Source organism: Thunnus thynnus, chromosome 19 (genome assembly GCF_963924715.1).
Source record: "Thunnus thynnus chromosome 19, fThuThy2.1, whole genome shotgun sequence".
Lineage (NCBI taxonomy): Eukaryota > Metazoa > Chordata > Actinopteri > Scombriformes > Scombridae > Thunnus > Thunnus thynnus.
Genome location: NC_089535.1, coordinates 1,650,644 through 1,674,557, shown reverse-complemented (window position 1 = coordinate 1,674,557; position 23,914 = coordinate 1,650,644). Strand labels below are relative to the sequence as shown.

The 23,914-nt window shown below is 38.9% G+C and overlaps 3 protein-coding genes across 3 annotated transcripts in view; 2 read left to right on the top strand and 1 right to left on the bottom strand.

The window, feature by feature from the left end:
* Positions 1-23,914, bottom strand: part of LOC137170628 (uncharacterized) — a 456,230-nt gene that overhangs the window by 325,902 nt on the left and 106,414 nt on the right. The gene's annotated exons all lie outside the window — the stretch shown is intronic.
* Positions 1-23,914, top strand: part of LOC137170627 (uncharacterized) — a 139,985-nt gene that overhangs the window by 47,939 nt on the left and 68,132 nt on the right. The window lies entirely within an intron of this gene.
* On the top strand, positions 1,143-22,041 carry LOC137170634 (kinesin-like protein KIF20B). The gene is made up of 5 exons (XM_067574142.1): positions 1,143-1,266; positions 12,531-12,638; positions 13,336-13,507; positions 13,654-13,752; positions 19,281-22,041. Exons 4-5 carry the CDS (start codon positions 13,718-13,720, stop codon positions 20,878-20,880), a joined length of 1,635 nt encoding a protein of 544 aa, XP_067430243.1. The 5' UTR covers positions 1,143-1,266; positions 12,531-12,638; positions 13,336-13,507; positions 13,654-13,717; the 3' UTR covers positions 20,881-22,041.

Below are 23,914 nucleotides of genomic sequence, written 5' to 3'. Positions count from 1 at the left end.
CTGGAGGAGCTTTGGTTTGTCTTCTGGCTTGTCATTGACAGGAGGTGGAATTTTTAAATTTAAAATGATTTATTTTTGACATGGTGGATGTGTGTACAAAGAGCCAGAATATAAGATACAATAATCAAAAACTCTCCTTCACACTGGAGCAGGAACAGTTCAATTCAAGTGTTTGGATTCACCTCAACTGAATCTAAACACCAAACAACCAAACTCAGTTCATTTTTTATGTAATTTAAAGGAAAGCAGCTGCTAACTCATTGTGTCTGTTTGTGGTTGGATAAATAATGTTTGATCATTCAGCTAACAGCCAAAAGTAGGTTGTCCTTTAATATCCCCTTTAATTGAATTAGATCTGATTTAAAACTTAAATCTGTACACATATCTGTTTCCTGTTTTTACAGTTTTGCAAACTAACTTATAGAAAAGTCAAAAGACAAAACAACTTTTGTGATTCAAAGTTTCCTTCTATTTCAGATAATCATCTTCAGCCATTTTGAGATGATGTTTTGGTAAAAAGCAACAAATATATAATGTAGTGCTGAGAGGTGAAGTCAGGTATACACACTTTTTAAAACACCTGCAGAAACCTAAAGGAATAACTTCACTTTTCAATTAAAACAGAGAACACGTCTTTAAAAAAACTATCTACCTGTATCTTACAATCTATCACTGCACACAAATACTCATTTAAAAAACTAGTAATTACTCAAAATAATAATAATAATAATAATAATAATAATAATAATAATAATAATAATAATAATTACACAAAATACAGTATTTTCAGGCATTCAGCATATAAAGCAGAAACAAGTCAGACGGGGAGCTTGTGTGCAGTTTGGAGACTCAACAGAAGTTTTTTCATGACAAAATGAGCTAATTAGCAACAGCAACTGTCAGGTTTAGTAGGAAGCATCTTGTCACTGAAGACGACACATATGTTACGACCTTCACAGTCACCAGATCTCAACCCAACTGGACACCTGTGAGAGATTTAGTTTTCCAACTCAGAGTTCATCAAGTCAAAGTTCAGGGTTTGACTCAGAGTTTGTTAAACCTGCTCTCTGGAATATTACCCAGACTTCATTGTGCTCCTGAAACCAAACCTTCACCCTCTGCTGTTTTATCAGTCACACCTCCTGTTTAACACAGTTTCCTCCTTTTCTATCGAAGCAGGAAGCAGCGCTGCAGGAGTGACAGTCTGATCAATAATTCAGATTGAAGAATCAGAAGAAATGACCTCACAGGGATCAGATTGAACAGGTAAGAAGCAGAACAGTGTTTGTATCATCAGATTGTGTTTGTTGTTGTTGTTGTTTTGTAGGAATAAGACGACCTGACTCTGTCTCTCTGTGGTTCACTGTTACTGCTGTTAATCAATAATCAATCCCTCAGTGCTGCTGCTGAGGTCACTTATTTAGATTATTTTGTGACTTTTCCTTAAAGAAATGGTTACCATTATTTCAAGTCTGTCTTTAAACAATTCAGATGTGCCCATATGTGCATTAAAGCAGTTACTGGTTGCTGTAATCATTCCTGTGGTTCATATGGACCATGAAGAGATCTCTTTCTAACATGACTGTACTGGGAGTGGTGGAGGACGAAGGTCACAGTCCTCCTTCTGTGTAGAATAACTTGAACTGTTACTAATTAATGAGGCTTCAACAGCATTGAGGTGAAGCTGCTCACACATGTCCAGCTGCATGTATGATGAGACCTGATTCTCACACACAGCCTCTCTAACATGAACACAACTAAGTACAAATGCAGCTTTCAACCAACAGCAGCAACAGTGTGACATTGGTCTGTATGAAACTCTGTGCTGACAGTGTAGTTATATTTATGTCTTAATGATGCCCTTTATGCTCTGTCAATGTTTCACCAACATAACGTCATATAGTGCTGTCAAGATGTGATTTACAATCTTACAATCATATTATAAAAGTCTTGATAGTGTAACTGAAATGCTGAAGTTTTGTTGGCTACATTACAAATTGTATGCCTGAATTGGTTTAGCAAGAAAATCACATAAGAAATGATAATGCAACAGACGCAGCAGCCTCTAACAAACATTTAATGAACTCAATCTATCCCTAAATTCCAACCAACGTTATTTTTGAAATAAAACTGGAATATTAATATTGTTAGTTTACAATGGAAGCAGGAAGCGCTGCATAGTTCTGATGGCTCATATGACAGGTGCTCTTTACTGAGGCAGGTGAAAGTACAAAAAACAAGATCCAAGAAGTCTTTCCTGGTATCTGTCCAAGTGAAATAATATTGTGAATTTATTCTTCGAGCATATACACAACCAAGCAGACCAACACGTATTGACTCTACAGTAAGTCTTCATCAGAGTCTGCTTGTGTAGCGACTGCTGGCAACAATGTAAAAGTTGCTGAGAGGTTGAGGCCTTGTCTGCCGTTTGTCTGACACGTTACCAAAAAGATTTGCTGAGATCAAAAAATAAGTTTAATAACTTTTATTAATGAAAAGGATCAACTTATTATAACCTGCACAAAATATACTCAAAATAATCACAGCGATCAGGTGTAAAACAGCGGTCAACAAAAAATACAACGACCCACTCACCCTCTGTCTCTTTCTTACCAGCCGGCATGCAGGTGAACAGGTGCTTATATTAACTATAGGATATCACCGCCCATATCCATGTGACCTGATTATCAATCACCGTGATCATGCAATAATAGATAACCCAAAATAACCCAAAATATAAAACAAAAAATTAATACTTTGCAATTCATTCAAACTTGAAAATTAATCCATTCATGGCTCCTACAGCTTGGTTTACCCAGTATGGCTGTATTTGAATCTACTACTGGAGCCATTACAAGGATTTCTGTTTAAGTTTAAAATTCTTAGACATCCAGTTTCTCACATCTCCGCTCCTGTAAAGAACTCAGCATACTGAGGTCAGTGGGCTGAATGGAAACATACAGCTGAGTGTCATCAGCATAACAGTGAAAGGAAATACCATGTCTACCAATAACGTGATAATAGCACATAAAAAGAGAATACGATTGGTCCCAAAATTGACCCCTGAGGTACCCCATACTTGACTGTAGAAAATGAAGACATTTCACATAATAATAAAGCTTTACATAATGCTTTGCATTAGAACGACTGATAAATACACAATAACAAACAAAATAAAATCAATTAATGTAAAATTAAATTAGATTATAAAAAGATCAATTTAAATACAAACATAAAGACATAGACAGAGCACACTAAGAGCCTGAAAATAGTGCCCACTTTTTATTTATTGAATTGAGTCTTGATTGTGAATGGAGATTCTATTCTGGATGTAATCATGACACTGAAGAGACACTCAAAGATTCACATGTTGTTATCCTTGAAGTTAAGTATCCTTGAAGCTGGTTTGGTATCTTGGTGATTCACCAGCCACCACAGTATGAGGAGACGTGCAGTTGAGGGTGTGATGATCTCAGTCCAGCAGAAAACTGCAATCCTGGTACCAACAATAAGTGTGTCTCGTGCCGTCCAACACTCACCTGCTCAGAGCAGGTCGAAAGCTCAGCGCTCGTATGTTCTGTTATATTTGAACACATTATAGTGAAGGCTCACATGTATAAACCTCTCTGAAATCACACAAACTGCTTTTTTCATGTTTTGCTTGTTTTTAAACTTTCCAGATAGTTGTTTTCTGGATACATTGTAACGAGTCTGAATACAGATTAATGAGTGATTCTTACCAGCATCTCTCATCCACAACAGCTGCATCCTGTACTGATGGCATTTACTTTACCCTGGTGATTGTCGGTAAAGCCCATTGATTGTATATAAATATGGACAAAGCATCTCATCATCACCGCTGTGCAAAAGTGAAACCAAAATATTTCCTCTCTGGGAGCGGCCATCTTGCATTTGTGATGTCATTTAGAGCCAGAGTCTGTGCAGTAGAGTCAGGTGGTGGGAACCTGCAGGACACGCCCCCTCAGCCATCCTGCAGCCTGACAGAGTTTTGAGAGCGGCTGTCACAGCTGTCAATCATAATGTCACACCCCCTTTTTATATCGTCAAATCACTAATTAAAAACAAAAAATTAACACTTGAACAAACATCAGTGTAATAAGAATGACCTAAAACAGAATGAACAGAATGAAATGACAGAAACCATCTCTAGGAAAAAATTTATTTGACATACTTTGACTTTTTAGTTTGGCTCATGTCCCATCCGCTAACATGGAGGGGGCGGGACATATGACCTTTACTGCAGCCAGCCACCAGGGGGCGATGCAGATATTTTGGCTTCACTTTTGGGGAGCTGTCATGATGTCCGTATTTACTGCAATAGGGCTCTACAGTGTGAGTATTTCACTCGCATTTTCCCCTAAAACTAGATATATGCAAACCGGAAAAATCTTTTATGAGCACAGTGTGCAAGTAAAGATTACAACCTACCATAATCTTTTTCCCCCCGCTGTTAATTGTTTGACAACTAGTATTTAGTAGTCAGATAATGTACAATGTTTTAACAGTACAGTAGTTTCACAGAAAAGAAATGCCGCCAAGTATAAATATCACAACACTGATAACTGTAGCCTCAGTTTGTGCCTCTCACAGATAGCGTTAGCAAGCCTGATAAGAGACGGTAGAGAATCAATGTCATGCTAATAAACGAAAGATGCATTTCTTTTCTGTGGCAGTTAACACACCATAAGTTATTATGCTGTGTTATATTCAGAGCTTTACAAGATATTCAGGGCTGACGATGGTAACATGATGAACAGCAAGGCTGTGGCTACATATTAACACACACACATACAGACACACACATACACACACCAGACAGCGTCTTGGTGCTGAGCTGCTAACGTTTGCTCAGCTATAACACTGATACCACACATACAAAGGGCCATGAATGTGCTTCTAGTGACTGTCATATCTCCAGCAGACTCTCTGTGTTTCCAGCGCTGACATGGAGAGTCTGACAGCAGCTGCTCATGGCTGTTATTTTACTTGCATTTCTTCTTCAATGTCACCCACAACTGCTGTCCATCTGACCGTCACCAGTCTGTTCAGCACCTCCATAAGGAGGCGGAGGGTAGTGGCACTCTGGAAGTGGTGAGCCAAAGTAGCTGAATCTATTCAACTGCAGCTCTAGTTTAAAACACACTATGTGGAGTGTTACTAATGAATTAACTTCTTGACTGTGGTCCAACACAAGAAGGTGAATGATAGTTCAGTTCCTGTTCTCTCATTGATACTCAGATTACAGATCTTGCATGAGGCTGCCATCAGTGTATTTAAATTTGAGTCTGTTTGACAAAGACCTGAGCGCACACACACACACCCACACACACAAACAGCACAGCAGAAACAGCAGCAGGTCGTAGCTGACAATGGGCTAAAGACAGTAAGACAAACTAAGGATTTAGTGTGAAAGATAAACCGCAGAGAAGTTGACCCATTAATAAACTCTGTGTTACTTGAACATTTTTCACTGTGCTACTAATTTTTTTATTTAGGAGCACACAAACTCCTTGGGAAAAACATTAGAGCCCTGTGTATATACACTAACGGTAAAGCCATCTGAAGGTGGCAGGAATCTGTTCTATCTGCAGTCTCTATTGGAATGATGTGGTGCATTGTAAAGGCACAATTACACACACCAGATCTGCTGGTAAACTCATATCTGAAACTTTTTACATTCAAGACAACAACCAGTTTCCTCTGATGAAAACTCTTTGCAGGATTCCCAAACAGTCAGTGCATCATAGTGGGGATGAAGTGATGAATATGATTGCCCACAATAATGTATTCTTTCTGATCCCACCCTTTATCCAAGTGCAGCACAAGTGCACCTGGAACACTTGGCCATGAAAATACCAAAGGTGTGCTGGGCATAATGGTTGTGCATCAGGCCAGTGATCCATCAAAATTGAGATTCAAGCAAACTTACTGACGGTGTGAAAACTGGAAATGCAGTAGCAGATGGAAGCTGAAAGGAGAAAAATCCTCATACCAGAGAATGCTGCAGGGGTTCCAGCTGGTGTCTGATAGTTTTGTGGTATCAACACAAGTTTTTCTGAAGTCTTTGCTTCTTTGCAAGCTGTTGTGTGATATGTTTCCTGATTAGTAGAGGAACATTTTCTGTAACTTTTGCTCAGAGTCAGTTCTAATCAAAGTAACTAAACTACTACAAAAAGTAAGGAAATTTGTGTTTGGTAGATTATTTCTTTGTTGTAACAATGCCTCTTGGCAATAAATCTTATACTGTTGGAAAGCTTGTTTATTTCCCTTTTAAATGGTGCCACATTTGTAAGGAACATGCATTTGTGGGATGAGCAGCAGAGCTGAGTATGTGGGTTGCGCCCATGAAAAATTTGCCAAATCTTCTCTGCCAATGCCAAACAGCTTATTCTGCCATTGACTCTTGTTTGGTGTTTGGTGGATTGGATGATTGAAGTTTGAAGAAACAAGACATATTGGTAAATTAACAGTTTATTCATTTAACAAACAGATGCCTCAGTAGCGTGTGGAAGAACCATACACAGCCACAACAGCCTGGCACCTCCTCTTCTTGCTGGTCACCAGCCTGGTCACACTCTGCTGTGGGATGGCATCCCATTCTTCAACCAGCATTTGTCACAAGTCAGCCAACGTGGTTGTGTTGGTCACTCTGGCATAAACAGCACGCCCAAGCTGATCCCACAAGTGTTCAATGGGGTTGAGGTCAGGACTGCTGGCAGGCCATTCCATCCTCCCCTCTCCCAAATTCTGGAGGTAGTCTCTGATAAACCCCGCTCTGTGGGGGCAAGCATTGTCATCTTGGAGGATAGAGTTCGGTCCCAGACTATGGAGATATGGGATTGCCACTGGTTGCAGAATCTCATCTCGATATCTCTCTGCATTGAGATTGCCTCCAATGATGACAAGCCTCATTTTTCCAGTGAGGGAGATGCTGCCACCAAAAGATGTTACTCTATCGGTGCAGCCATCAGCATAGCATTCTCTGCGTCTTCTCCACACTTTGACCCTATGATCCAACTGCCATAGGAAGAATCGGGACTCAATGCTGAACATAACGTTCCTCCACATGTTCAGGTTCCAGTGCATGTGTTGCCGACACCAGCGCAAACGGGCCTGACAGTGAAGGGCAGTCATGGCAGGCCTCCTGGCAGCCATATGAGACTGGAGATTGGCTGCATGCAGTCTGTTTCGGATTGTCTGGGCAGAGAGCCATCGGCCATATCATCCTGCAAACCTTGACTGCAAATCTCTAGAAGACAGCTTATGGTACCTAAGTGCTGACAGGGTGAGGAAATGGTCTTCTTGGGTTGTCGTCTTCTTGGGACGCCCACTTCATGGCCTGTCTCTGACATCCCCCGTTATATGGAACTTGAAGACTTTGGAGATGGTACTAGGGCTCACTCCAAATAATGCCGCAACTTGGTTTTGCGGAACACCGATTTGAAGTTGCCCTATCGCACAGGTCCTATCCAGATCAGTCAAACATGGTATGCCAATTCTTGGAGCAGACACCTATTGACCACCGTAGCAGGGCCCATGCTCACAGGTGCTGCCGATCAGACACCTGATCGGCAGCACCTGGGGGTACCAGAAGCTCAAAACAAGAGTCAATAGCAACAGCAAAATAAGCTGTTTGGCATTAGCAGAGAACATTTGGCAAATTTTTCATGGGCACAACCCACATACTCAGTTCTGCTATAATTTCCTCATTGACAGCATACCTGTATTGTATTGATCTATACTTCTCTCCAGAAGTAAAGATGAACTTAAATGAAAACAGCCAAGTAGGCTTTGATATTTCTTTGTAATTTGAGTCAAGCAAAAGCATGACCATTTTGGAAGATTTTTTTGTTAGTGAAAAAAGTCCACCAACCACAGAAGACTCTTAAATATCATGCAGTACATCTAATCTCCTGTGTTGCTTTGTCCTAAAACGACACATCCCTAGAGCCTGTCTTTCTACAGCAGGCAGGTTGGACCTTTTCCCAATGCTACATAACCTTTTAAAGAACTGACAATCCCAGGAATGTTGCAGATTTCATGACTGAAAAAGCTGATGACTACAGAGATAATGTCCTGTCAACCTGTTTAAAAGGAGCATTAGCCTGAGATCCAGTTATTTATTTATCTATTTAAAATAATCTCTTCAAGGCTACTCAGTAGAAAGGCTTTACACTTTACACTGTTCTGGCTATTTTATATTATTCTACACAGATAAACCAGCTTCTATGAACCATCACATGGTTACAAACAAAGCTCCATCTTAACGTCCAGGACAGGTTTATGTACATAAAAGAAGGGTGGACGACAAAGAAGGATGCAAAGATTCTGGATGATATCTACACAGTAGGGCTGTGCCTGAATACAAATATGTTATTCAACAAAACACAAATTGTGTTTTTTTATGAATATTTGTTTCATACAAATATTTAAAAATTATTAAAATTATTAAAATATTAAAATTATTTGTTTTTGGGTCTGTTTTTACCAATGTGCAGGTTGGTTACATTCGGTCAGTTCGTATCACTCCCGGAGTTGGGGATGTTCCCCAGAGATAAAACTGAGCTACTGATACACATGAAGTGCTCCCAAGGGACTCTCCATAACCTGTTGTTCCCCTTCTCCTTACCACAAAGTTAGGCTTTAAAAAATGTGCAAAAAATGAAAAGTGCAAAGCAAGAGTCACCTTTGAAGTTCATCCCTACACATTACATGGTGTGCTGTCTCTGTGTTATGGGTGTATAAATAGGTAGAGGTCTGTCTGCAATGAGGCAGTGAGTAAAGTTTTAGCTCAGTAATCAGCACAGTCATCTATGACTCCAATTCGAGACCCGGTGTGGGGACCTCCTTCATAAGGTAGTTTATTCATGTACACTTATTGTAACACTTTAATTTTCTAAAATTAAAGTCATAATTAAAAAAAAATAGGATTTTTAAGCATCTTTCCACTTTTATTCGAATACAAATACAAATAATTTTGCTGCCTCAACAAATACAGATACAAATACAAATACTGGGCTGAAAAAAGAACCAATCAAGATGTGCACCTTATATTCCTGTTTACGTTAAGCAGGCTGAATTCACAAAGGAAAGAAGCAAGTTTTGCAGAACTTATTCACACATGTATCCATGAAACCAGCTACATGGAACAGGACGTTCTTCACAACATTACAGACATCAGGAAACACAAACTTTGACAGGAGTGAATATAAACTTTTATTTCTGTTGGATTGACTGGATGAGAGCTGCTTCAACTAGACTTCAGTGCCAATGAAAAGTTGCCTATTGATGTGACAAAGTCCACCTCAGTGGATGTGCTGCTGACAAACCTCATCAAGGGCATCCTGCTTCCCTCTGCTCGCCTCTGGATAATCACACGACCTGCAGTAGCCAATCAGATCCCTCCTGAGTGTGTTGACATGGTGACAGAGGTCAGAGGGTTCACTGACCCACAGAAGGAGAAGTACTTCAGGAAGAGATTCAGAGATGAGGAGCAGGCCAGCAGAATCATCTCCCACATCAAGACATCAGGAAGCCTCCACATCATGTGCCACATGCCAGTCTTCTGCTGGATCACTGCTACAGTTCTGGAGGATTTGTTGAAAAGCAGAGAGGGAAGAGAGCTGCCCAAGACCCTGACTGGGATGTACACAGAATTCCTGATGATTCATATCAAACACATGAAAGATAAGTATGGCAGAGAAAGAAGCATTCAGTACATTAAGACACTTACAAAACTGGCTTTTAAACAGCTGGAAAAAGGCAGCCTGACCCTCTGTGAGGAAGACCTAAAAGATGGCAGCAGTAAGTCCAATGAAGTCTTTGAGTATTCCCAAATGTTCTCACAGATCTTTGAAGAGGAGCATCATATGGAGAAGGACAGGAACACGGTATTTAGCTTTGTCCATCAGAGCACAGTGGAGTTTCTGGCAACTCTGTATGTGGTCCTCTCACCCATCAATACCAACATTTCGCTTCCTCCTGGGCCTTTCCCTGCAGACCAACCAGACTTATAGAAGTCAGCTAACAGTAAATTATGTGAAGAAGAAGATCAGGGAGAATCCATCTCCAGACAGACGCATCAATTTGTTTTACTGTCCCAATGGACCGAGTGATTGTTCTCTAGTGGAGGAGATCCAACTGTATCTGAGATCAGGAAAAATAAACTGACATATAAACTGTCTCCTGCTCAATGGTCAGCTCTGGTCTCCATCTTACTGTTATCAGAAAAAGATGTGGACATGTTTGAGCTGAAGAAATATTCGGAGAAGGAGGCTCCAGAGGAAGCTCTACTGAAGCTGCTGCAAGTTGAAGCTTCAAATAAAGCTCTGTAATTGATTGACTGATTGATTGTATTTATTAATTGGGACAGTGTACAGTTTTTAACATAAAATATGCACTGCACTGGAGTCAGCTCAAAGCTGATTTACATCTCAATCAACAACAAACAGTACAAAGCTAAAAACACACAGAACACATCATACAAAATACAAAATACAAAGCTACACACCACAGCACATCACATACACCTAGAATGTCAATTAGAAATGAATAATCAAAACTTTTCAAATTAAAAGCAAGACTACCTGTGTTAATGAGAAGACCATAGATGGAGTTTAGACTCCGTCCTCACACAGCTGATTGGTCTTTAGTAGATTTTTTAATTTGGCCTTGAATGTATTGATTGAACTGCAGTTCTTCATATAATCAAGTAGGACGTTCCACTGAGTTGTGGCTTTCACAGAGAAAGCTGACTGTCCAAATGCAGTGTGATGAAATGGTACAATCATGTATAGAGGATATTCTGGAGGATCTAATAGGACTTACTGAGAGAGTGAACACAAAGTCACATAGTGGAGGAGGACAAACCATTTAACATTTATAAACTAGGCACGCATTTGAGAATAATCTAAAATTCTCAAAGCTCAGTAAATTGTATTTCTCCAGAACCCTACAGTGATGGAAATGCATTGGCTTTTTGTCCAGAGTTTTTAGAGTTTGTTTGTTTAAGGACTCAAGAGGTTTTATGGCTGTTTCTCCAGCCTGCCCCCAACATGTGATGCAATAAGACATATAGGAAAGAATCATAGCTGCATAAATATCTTGGCTGCATCCAAAGAGAGAGAGTTTCTAATATGTCTAAAATTTAAGTTGTACTTTATGGTTTTAACTATTTTTTAACAAGTTTTTTGAAGTTCAAATTTGGATCCAGTGTCACACCAAGATATTTAAAATCAGTAACTTTGTCGATTTTTTCACCTTTGATGAAAATATCAGCGTGAAGAGGTTGTACCATAGTCTTAGAGAAAAACATACCTTTTGTCTTGTTTACATTTAGACTCAGACATGATTGATCAACCCAATTGTGATCATTTCCAATGCAATTGTTAGCTTAGCAGCAGCTAACTCTGTAGTTCTACATTTGTAGCATTTTTGTTTTATCCTAGTATTTTAAACCCTTGTTGTATTTTAGTGCTTGTATATGCCAGCAGGGTCTACATGTCCTGTACATATGATAGAACTGACAATAAAGTTGACTTGACTTGAAGTATGCACCCAGGGCTGCACAGTTAATCAAAATGGTATTGGTATCACAATATGGATAAGAGCAATATCCAAATTGCAGCAGCTGCAGTTTTTTGTTAAAGGTTAAATATGACAGTATATCTTTAGAAATGAGATATTGTGGAGCTACAGAGATGCCTGGTCTACAAATCATAAGACATAAAAGAACATGATGGTTTGGACTCCTGCAAAAATGAAATCATTCTCATGTTACTATTTTTATCCAGTTAAAATGAAAATGATGATGCAAAGATGATCGCTCCCACTAAAACTGTAAATATTATTGTAATTGCAAAATAATCATAAAATGATTTTTTTTTTTTACCGTGTTGTGCAGCCCTAACCTCTGATGAGTTTGATGTCTCTACGTCTACACTGAGACGTCTCATTCTTACAACACTGTTTTAGTGTAAAAGGACTCACAGTGTCTCCAGGTAGTTTTCATAGAGACCTCTGTCCACAGAGAAACACCTGAACAAGAGAGAAACAGCCAACTCTGTGATTTTAAGATTTAATTTTATTTACATGAAGGAGCTGAATCATTGCAGCCAATCACACCATGAAACAATCAATTATGAGATAATTATTGATTGATTAGTCTTTTAAGTAGCCCGCTGAACTGCTGGTGGATTTCCATCATTTCAGTTAGAAGGTTATTAGTTTTTAAGCAGACAGCTGTATCGTTTTTTTCAACTCTTTATTCGATCTTACAACATAAGACGTTAAGACAAAAACAGAAAACAGGCATCATAATGAAACAAGGATAACATAACAGACATGACTCCACTCTCTGGAAAAAATACATTCAACATGTTAACATGAGGCAGACAGCTGCATCTGGACTGCACCTGCATTGTTGTCACTTCAACTGCAGGAAATCACATTATTGTATTGTATTGATGATCCATCAACAACTTTTGTTTTCATGTTTTATATTGTTGCAGATGTGTTTCTCTGTGCTGAAGTCAGTCTGAAGTTGGTTATCTGACTCCTTTAACCATCAGAGGGAGTTTTTAGGGAGCGTCAATAACTGACTTGTCATCATACAACAGGTAGAAAATTATTAATGAAAATAGTCTAATGTTTTATTTCTATTTGTTGTTAATATTATTATTAATTCCTGCAACAGGCTATCCACAGGATCAGGCTAAATGTGGATTGGTCTTTAAGCTGAATGCCTGAAATTTTTGTCAGTTGACTTAAAATTAATGTTTAATGATACATATACAAAAGCAAAAAAACAAGTATGAAGAGTAATCATAAATTCTTACTGTTAACCAGCACTCATTACCTTTCCCAAACTTAAATAACTTCTTGATATAATTTAAATTGTATATGGATTCTTTAAAGTGACGCAAACTTGGCTCCCAAAATTGTTTGACTGTAAAAAGCAATTATCAAACATGACAAAGAGTAAAGTTTATATAGACACCAATTAGTTGCATCATGCTGACGTCATTATATGAACAATTCATGGCAGGACTTGATACATAATCAAGATAAAACACATTATCAGTGTCTGAAATAATCACAAAAACTGTCACATAATCCCACACATCTATACAAAAATATAAATACATACAAATATGATGAACAATATCAAATATATAAAAATATATATTTGTTGTATAATATAGATTACTTACAAGAGAGATACAGAGAGACTGTAGAAAATAATATCATACACCACCATCAACAACAACAAAGTGATGCTTGAGTTTTAACTTCAGACTGTTTTCTTCTCCACAGACGTTGGAAGTAGGTGAAGTTGTTCCTGAAATCCTGCACAGCAGAGACCAGAATCTCCTGATCCCAGCTGTGTGTCCATAGAGATCAATAGGACCATGGATCCACCTCCTCTTTCCCAGCTGTGTGTCCATGAAGAGTCCATGGATTAACCTAAACATTTTAACACTGGAAGGTATCAACTTCAACCTGACAGAAAGGAATTTCTGATTAAGAATTTTATTATCTGTATTAAAACACTAACATTAAATATGTTTTTAATCACTATTTTATCCAGGAAGAATGTTATTCTGTTATTCATAAGTACTGTGTTTGTATCAGGATCCAGCAGCAGAGACCAGACTCTGCTGATCCCAGCTGTGTGTCCGTAGAGAACAATAGGACCATGGATCCACCTCCTCTTTACAAAACACATGGAGAGTAAGTCAAGATAATGTCACTGTATTGTTCAGGCTTTTGAACATTTGCTGATGAGGGGATGCTGAAGCAGTAGACAGTATCAGGAGATCAGAAGCACTGTAGATTCTGTGCTCACAGAAGGAGCACGAGGAGAACATGTCTCCATGTCTCTGATGGAGGTCACTGAGGGGGAGTTAAAAACAAGGAGTTGATGAGATACACTCTGAGATGTAAGTCAAGATAATGTCACTGTATTGTTCAGGCTTTTGAACATTTGCTGATGAGGGGATACTGAAGCAGTAGACAGTATCAGGAGATCAGAAGCACTGTAGATTCTGTGCTCACAGAAGGAGCACGAGGAGAACATGTCTCCATGTCTCTGATGGAGGTCACTGAGGGGGAGTTAAAAACAAGGAGTTGATGAGATACACTCTGAGATGCTGAAGTTTCTGGACATTGTGGGGCTGTCTTGGCTGTCAAAAAAGGGGGTCTGGAGGATATGATCCAAATATTGAGGTATCACACTGCTCAGTCTCTCTGGGAAAGTTTATGCTGGATGCTGGAAAGGTGGCGGATCGTTCAAACTCAGATTGAGGTGAAGTGATGGGGATTCTGTCCTGGTCCTGGATTTGGGGATGCTGGAAGTCAGTCAGAGTTGGGGGTGCTGAGAGAAAGTTTATATAATGACGTCATATTAAATGCTGCACAACATTCATGACTTTTGTATTAATCTGAATGGCCAGAGACATGCATGTCAAAGCAGCGTAGCAGCATATTCAGCTATGGACAGTTCACACACAGGATGCAGGTTTATTCCTAATCAGAAGATGATTTATTGTAGATGGAGCCACAGCCATGTTATACAGTACAGGTATCAATACAACAAGGCACTTGAAATTTATAACACACACACACACACACACACACACACACACACACACACACACACACACACATACACACACACACACATACACACCAAAAACATTAACGAGTAACTCTGAACAGGCTGTAGGCAGTGCTTTACAAACAGGCTTTCATTGATAACTACACTCTAAAACACAACTCTACACTACAGAGACGTCCTCTTGCTCTCATTTGAAGCATGTTGCACCACCAGATCTGTGACAGAAACAAGAAATAATGTAACTTACTAAATGATATAATCAATTCATTCATACGCCCTGTAACTGGAGAGACAGGAAATCATCCAGTAGCAACATCACACCAAGTTTAAAACAATGAACACACAAAGCATCTGAAATTTACAGCAAATCAGTACATAATATAAATATTGTAATCCAGACCAAAGTGAGCCTACATGGTGGCAGGAAACATAATAAAAACACATCTATTACCGGTCACTAATATTCATACTTCATGCCTAGCTACGTCACGTCCTCTGCATTTGTGCATCAGATACACAGAAAATACATTGAATGTTCTAACATGAAATGAAATATGATAAAAAAAAATAACAAAGGCTGGATTTTAACCATTGAACAAACCAAGTTTTATAGACTGCATACACTAAAATGCTACTCTGGATCAGTGGGCCAGCTGTTTACCCTTTCAAGGATCCTGGAGGGAGGGATCATGAGAGTCTGTCCATTCGCTCTACATGTGTTTTGTAGAATTGTAGTGTTTTTCCATTGTGTGGTCATCATACTGAGCCATGCCATGATCAGTTATGAGTAGTCGAGTCCTGCTGGCACAGTTCAAGTATGTTTCCACTGCACACAGCATGGCAGGGTAAAAGACGTTGTTCACCTTGATGATGTGTTTTGTCAGCAATCAGCTCAGCTACCAATCAGGATCACAGCAGCACAACTCAGACAAAAAAGGCCTCCAGCTACATGCTGTTTGTCAAGCATATTGTTGTGAGCACAGTGCAGTCATTGAAGACAACCCAGATCAATGTTTTTAATTTTTAGGATTTTTTCATGTTGACTTTAGCAGCTTAACAGCAAGAGGACATTATTAGAGAAATATTAGTCAAGTCAAGTCAATTTTATTTATATAGCACCAAGGGCTCTTTTCACATAGAGCAGGTCTAGACTGAACTCTTTAATTTACAGAGACTCAACATTCCCCCATGAGCAGCACTTGATGACATCAACAAGAAAAAAAAATCCCCTTTAATGGGAAGAAACCTCAAGCAGCACTGGGCTAATAAAAATAACAACAACAGTAATAATAATAGAAATATGCCTAATAATGACTATATAATAATAATAATAATAATAGCAGCAGCGGTGGGCATCAAGCTGGACAGCAGTCAGTCTGTAGCTGAAGGTTTCTTGCAAGACGAGAAAGCACACAACTCCGGGGAAGAAGCAAAGTCAGTAACATGCATTAATGGTACATGAATACATACAGATGGAGAGGAGGAGGAGGAGAGAGGAGCTCAGTGCATCATGGGAAGTCCCCCAGCAGTCTAGGCCTATAGCAGCATAACTAAGGGCTGATCCAAGGCGAGCCTGGTCGGCCCTAACTATAAGCTTTATCAAAAAGGAAAGTTTTAAGCCTACTCTTAAACATAGAGAGGGTGTCTGCACCCCAGACCGAATCTGGAAGATGATCCACAGGAGAGGAGCCTGATAGCTGAAGGCTCTGCCTCCCATTCTACTTTTAAAGACTGTAGGAACCACCAGTAAGCTGCATACTGGGAGCGCAGTGTTCTAGTGGGGTAATACGGTACTATGAGCTCTTCAAGATATGATGGTGCCTGACCATTAAGGGCTTTGTAAGTTAGGAGAAGGATTTTAAATTCTATTCTGGATTTTACAGGAAGCCAATGTAGTGAAGCTAAAATGGGAGAAATGTGGTCTCTTTTTCTAGTTTTAGTCAGAACACGTGCAGCTGCATTCTGGATCAGCTGGAGAGTCTTTAGAGACTTGTTAGAGCAGCCTGATAATAAGGAATTGCAATAATTCAGCCTGGAAGTAAGAAATGCCTGGACTAGTTGTTCTGCATCTTTTTGGCACAGGATGTGCCTGATTTTTACAATATTACGTAAGTGAAAAAAGGCAGTCCTTGAGATTTGATTTATGTGGGAGTTAAAGGACATATCCTGATCAAAGAGAACTCCCAGATTCCTTACAGTGGAGCTGGAGGCCAGGGTAATGCCATCTAGAGTAGCTATATCATTAGGGCCCCAGCATGAAGGTGCCAGGGGCCCAACGGTTATTCTTTAAGGATAGGTTCTTTTTTTTATTTAACCTCATTAAGATGGCATTTTTATGCCACACAGATTATTTCAACCATTACCTCAGGGCTAAGAAATGCAAAAAATTAAGTTCTTATAACTTCGGCTACTTATTTTTTAAAGGTATAATGTGTGAGAATATGTCAGAATTTTAGTTTTGAACATTCTGAAATTAACTAAATTTATCAGAATGTGAAGAATCACAGTCTTGATGTAATGTCAAAGACCTATATGTACTATGTAACAGAGATATCTTCTGAAGTTAGCATGCTAACCAGCTAGTTCCAGCCCTGTCTGGCCTGTACAGTCTCGTAATACCACTTTGTACCACAGTGGTGATAGTGAGTCACTGTAGCATCCAGTCTGCCCTCAGTCCAACATGAGAGGAAGAAGAAGTAGCTGCCCTGAGTCCTAGGAGTAACGGTGGATCCAGGCTGAATGCTGTTGAGATTGTCGCTGTAGGACTGTTTAAAGTATGGTAATATGGTAGTAATATGTGGTCAGTTTATCCAAATAACACCTGTTTGGAAAGTTGCACCTACATTGTCAGAGCAGCCAGCTGCTGCTGCAGACACTGGCCAGATGAGACATCAGCTGGTTATATCAGCTGATCTGATGAACTGCACTGAGTTGCACCATGAGACATTTGGCATCATAGCACATCATTGTAAGCTGGGTCGATATTGAAATATCATATCAATAAATTAGTTCTGTTCTGGATTACTGTGTTGTAAAATGGCAGCAATTAATGAAAAAATGATGCTGTTTGGTAGAAAAAGTTGTTTTACTATCAGTGAGTTCTCTGACATTTTATGACTGACACCTATCCTAGGAGCATGTGTGTAACTATTCAGTTGTTACTCAGTTATGTTGTAATTTATCTCCGTGGAGGAAGGGGAAGGGATGTGAAATGTTGCCCCCTATTTGTGTAGATCATCTGGACAATTCTTCCGTCTACAAGGAGGAATAGATGAGACTGAAACTGACAACACTTTGAATCTAAGAACCAGACAGATCATCTGCCTAGTTCTTAGATTTCAACAAGTTACTTTCTGGTCAAATTTCAACATTTTTCAGGTTTATTTATTTATTTATTTATTTATATTTATTTCATTTGTCTTTTGTTGTTTCAGGATCCAGATGGGTGCAAGTTAATTTGCTATTTAAACAACATGGGAGCTGGATGGGAAAATGACAACTGGGTTGGTCTTAAACTAACAAAAACACTTGCGACCCACTCGGTGCTACTTTGTGCTGGGCTTAAGATAGGAGTCTAGGTCATTGTGGTGGTTTCCTCTAATAAGTATCTCTGTGTCCTTGTGGATAATGGGCTGGCTGGGCTCAATCAAGGCTGTTTTTCCAGGAAGCTGCGGTCTTTTGATATCAGCAGGTCACTCATGCATTTATTTTATCAAAGCATTTTAGCAAGTGTCCTATTTTATGCCGTTTTCTGTTGGGATGCAGCTGTTATGCCCAGATGATCCTCAAAGAGATTCAGGAAGTCCTTTGTGCCCGCTGTAATTACGTTTTTTAATGAACACTGTCGTTGACTGTCACTGTTGATGATGACGATGATGATCTGATGTTGATGACAAGGATGGTTGATGTACTGAGGACTGTGGCAATTTTGGCATCCATGAATATATTGATGGCATATATAACCACTAACATATACTAGTACAGTCACATTGATGTTTACCCTATTTATTATGGTGCTGTGCTCTCCCCTTATTTTGTACTGTCTTGAGATATGTATGGCTATTAATAATAATAATAATAATAATAATAATAATAATAATAATAATAATAATAATAATAATAATAATTGCTGTATTCTGGTTATAATTGTGTATGCAGGATGGGATTGACAAAGCTAAAAGCATCAGTAATAATTCTATTTATCAAGTATATAATGTAGTGAAAATGTTTTGGCACAATAGGCAAAGATTTCAATTTTTCTTGACAAAGTCATTAAAGAAACTCAGAATTTGGTGTTTGGGGGTTTGAATATGTATTTTAAATGTTCTAACTAAAGGCAGTGGTGTGTTACACAGAAAAAGAAGATCCTGTTAATTGACTGTAATCTGAGTCTCTGTCCTCACAGTCAAAACCAGAGCTCACATTTAGACTAAAATCCCCAAATGTGGCCGTTTGGTTTGACTTTAATTTATTCATATTCTACAATCACAGATGTCACAGCTGCAGTATTTATACTCCACTGAAGTATTATTCATTTATTAAACCAGCCACTAATGTAGGCATGTATATGATTAGAAATGTATTTAATTTGTCAGTTTGATGAGAAAAGAACATGTTGATTGAATCTTTGCTTTTTCTACAGGACTTATAACACAACTTATGAGAAAATCATCTCCAAAAGTTCTCTGATCTCTTCAGGATCTCCTGATGTCTACCAGCTGAGACCAAAGGAAGAGAAGTTTGGAACTCTGACAAGAAAAACTGTTGGTGAGAAAAACCTGAACAAGGAAAACAAAACCATCTTACTTGTAGGTGAAACAGGAGCAGGAAAATCTACTCTGATCAACACTCTGTTCAACTACACCATGGGAGTGAAGTTTGATGACAACATCTGGTTTGAGATCGTAGAAGACGAGAAGAGAAGTCAGTCAGTGAGTCAGACATCAGATGTGATCATGTACAAGATCTTTGGTTTTGAAGGTAAAACTCTGCCCTTCTCTCTGACCATCATCGATACTCCTGGATACGGAGACACCAGAGAGATTGAACATGATGCCATCATCAGTCAAAGATTATTTGACTTGTTCCGCTCAGACGATGGAGTTCATGAAATTGATGCAGTGGGTCTGGTGCTGAAGGCGAGTGAGAATCGACTGAGTGACCGACTGATGTACATCTTTGATTCAGTGACGTCTCTGTTTGGGAAAGATCTGGAGAAGAACATTGTTGCTATCATCACACACTCAGATGGAATAACACCTGAAAATGCTCTGAAAGCTCTTGAAGCTGCAAACATTAAATGTGCCAAAAATGAGGAGAATCAGCCCGTTCACTTCCTGTTCAATAACCGCCAGACCACACAGAGAACAGAGGAAACAAAGGATGCTTTAGAGAACGCATGGAGGGTAACAGAGAGAGGAATGAAACAATTCACAGACGTCCTGGAAAAATCTAAACCTCAAAATCTGATAACAACAGTTGAAGTTTTGAATGCACACATCAGAATAACAGCCTGCATCCAAAACCTGCAAGACAGAATCGAGCTGATTGAACTAAAACAGAACGAGGCCCAACAGACTGAAGAAGCTCTGAAGAAACATGAACAAGAGATGAAGAAGAATGAAGAGTTCACTGTAGAAGTTGATGAGGTCTACAAAAACAAAGAGCCTATTGATGGAGGGATATGGGGGTTGTTTTATGAAGGAGCTGTCACCTGTAACATCTGTGAAGAGAACTGTCACTATCCTGGATGCACAGTGGCCTGGTATCCCAGAGACTGTGAGGTCATGAAAGATGGTCACTGTACAGTTTGTACAGGGAAGTGTCCTGCATCAGATCATGTGAAAAAAAAGTGGAGATATGTGAACAAGACCAGGAGAGTTAAGAAGACCCTACAAGATGTGAAACAGAAATATGAAAAGAATAAGGTAGATTGTGGGCAGAAGAAGAGCCTTCTGGAAAATCTTCAAACAGAGATGGAAAAACTGGAATCAGAGAAGATTCAGCTGCTTACAGAGGCCTACCAACATGTGGAGCAACTAGAGCGGAACGCCCTGAATGTTAATTCACTGTCTACTTATGTCCACTTGGACTTCCTGATTGAGAAGATGAAGGAGAGAGGAGACACAGAGAAGGTCAACAAGCTGAAGGAGATGAAAAAACGAATGGATAAAAAAAACAAAGCAGGGCTGCGATACATGTTTGCTAAACTAACAACAGCAGCTGAAGATACAGTGCTGTAGATGAACAATATCAGACAGCTGTGTAGACAACAACCTCTACACTGTTCATATAAATGTTTAAACATCACAAACATTATTTCATTTTAATCCTATTAAGTGTGATGTTGATAATTGTAATTTTTTTTTTTTCAAAGACAAACAATCGTCTTTTAAATTTTAAATAGTGTGATTCTGGGAAACCGCCTCCTCTGTGATATATAACTGTTCATTTAGTTTAATGTGTAATTATCATTTGTTGATCCACTTCAGTGAAAGTAAAGCCAGAGTTTATCTTATAGTGACAGCAGCTGTTGGTTTTCTTGTTATGGATTCTCACATCAATCACTCTCATAGTTCAGCCTCTTTTCTGCTCTCAGCTTCATCAGATCAAAACTCTTCATCAGTGTGTTCAGCTGCACTTCAGTAACCAGTTTACAGTCGACTCTCTGCACTCAGCTGATTTCTGTCCTGTCATGTAAACCAGAAACCTGGTTTCTGTATCACAGTAGAGGATTACAGAAACCTGAGGTTCCTCGATCCTCACTTGAACTGGAAGTCGTTCTGCTCCGCCATCTTGCAGGTCGTCCCAAAGCTCTTATTCCTGCTCTGAGGAGCCATGAGTGAAGATACACAAGAGCCTTCACGTCTTTTACCGACCGACACGCCTCCTTATTGGAAAGCTGATCAGTAGGCTTGTTTCAGATGAACTGCTCCTTTCTTGTAAAGTGGAGGGATCAGGCGGCAGAATCAGCAGGAAGTGACAAAAAGCTGCAGTCAAGTCAGACAGTTTCCAGCAGCTTTCAAAGAATCTACAGGAAGTCACAGAAATATTTACATCCTGTTAGATCTGATCCTGATTTAATAAAATGTTATCAGAACAATCTACTCAAGCTCAGCTGATCAATCACTAACATTGTTTTAATGCTGATCTGTATGATAGAATATAAACTGTTAAAATGACCTATAATCAATAATCAAAACAACATTTATTCTGTAATCTCTAATATTAGACTATTAAATTATTTTACATAGAAATGTAACTGTTGCAGCAAGCGGATCACTACCTGCTGGTCAACATGCCGACTGTAATCAGCTGATGTCACACTAATCAAACTCATTCACATCTCATTGATGAAAGAAAGAAATTCTAATAAAATGAAATTATTATTTTTTTCTATGTAATTTAGTTTTTGGGAGAGATCTTTGAATAATGTTTTATCTTCTTATCTCTCCTGCACAGATGTTTATTTACTTTAAATGAATGAATAGTTGAGTTTATGCAGGTAAAAGTATGTTTGTTACCTACATGTGAATGTCTCTGTGTACATATCAAATGTTTCAATATTGTATAAAAACACTATTTTATGATGCACAAACAAATAAAGTAAAACACAAATCAAACCAACTCAAATTGTAAGCAGAAATAGACATTATATCATTTATCTGTCAAATATTCACATCAATAATTAAATAATGATGTAATCTTCATATTGTGTCTGTCTGTAATATTTGGTTATTGAATGTTTTCTGTCTCTTTGGCTGATAAAAGTTGTCATCAACACATCTGAATTCTTAGTAGAAGATCAGACAACTGAAATCCAAAATGAAGATAAAACATCATGTTGTTGATCAAACTCCTGAACCAATCAGCTCTTTGATCAGGTGACATCCATTCTCCCATCATGCCCTGATCCTTGCAGTGGCTGCTGGCCTGGAGACTGATATACAAACATCATTTTTCACCAACTAATTACTATATTTGGAATAACAAGAACATTCAAAATAAAATAAGTCACTAATGGGTTGACAATGGTATTTATTGGTTAAACAACTTGTTAATGCTGATGGGAAGTTACTAACAATAATGAATTCCTCTCTGAGTTCAGGTCACCAGTTATGCAGTGGTTTTTGATGCTTTGCTGAGGGTTGTGCTGCAGCTTCTCAGAGGTTCAGTAATCAAGGTTTCAATGATTAATCCATTCAATAGAGGTATATTCCTCGGAGAAGTTGACGTTAAGAATAAATGCTTGAATAAATAGGAATTACATATAAGCTGTAACTCTGCCCCCAAGAAGATTCTTTTGGGCTTCACTTTATGTAGAAATTAATTGGCAGAATATTTGGTGAGTCTGAGCCGGCTACTTCTGGTTAAACCCTCTGCTAACTTGAATGGGGATAAAATAATTCAATATGCGGCTCTTCTAGACTTTCCAAATGTTATTGGACTGAATGGATCAGATTCTGATAGTGAAATGAACCATTTTATAGAAATCAGAGATTCCTTCTCATTAGTGACACCTGTAGCCATTTAATGAGCTGTAACATCCTGGTGCTCGCACTCGCTTGTTTCAGCAAAGCATCTCTCACTCCCACTCAGTCTGCAGAAAATCCAGCCCGAGTTCTTCACGTGAAAATCAGACCACAGGCTGATACAGACAACCAAGAAAGTTGGAGAGGGTCTCATTTTTTATGTTACATTGCTACCTGTTCACTCATTGGCAATAAAAAACTATTAATACATGTAAATTGCTTCACAGTTCTACATATAGAACCTTTAACATTAGATTTTTCTCTTACGTGATAACAGATATAGTAGCTTAGATACACAGTAACCAATAAGTATTTTGTATTTAATTAAACTGTATAACGTCAATAACTTTAATACTTTAATACTATTGGCTGCTGGAGGAAAGAGGTTTGATTTCTGTTAAAAAGGCTTTCTGGCAGAAAGACCTGAAGGCAAACTTCTCTCATGTGCTCTAATTTGTTCTTCTTCTCTCCTCCCGTGACCCGGAAACCGTTCCTCCACCGCCATCATGGAGGATCTTTCAATCCCTGAAATGCTCCTGGAGGAGACGAGGAGCGAGGAACCACAGGTGTATCCTCTGTGGAAGTTTTTTTACAGGACGGCAACACCCCTTCATCGAATCTGAATATTGATTGGTCAGCTGATCAGATGGGACAGTAAACAGTCGGGCTGTTGTTGTAATAATCTACCTGTGGAACAAGAATGAAAGCATCAACAGCTGCTGATCATATTTAATAATAAAGTACA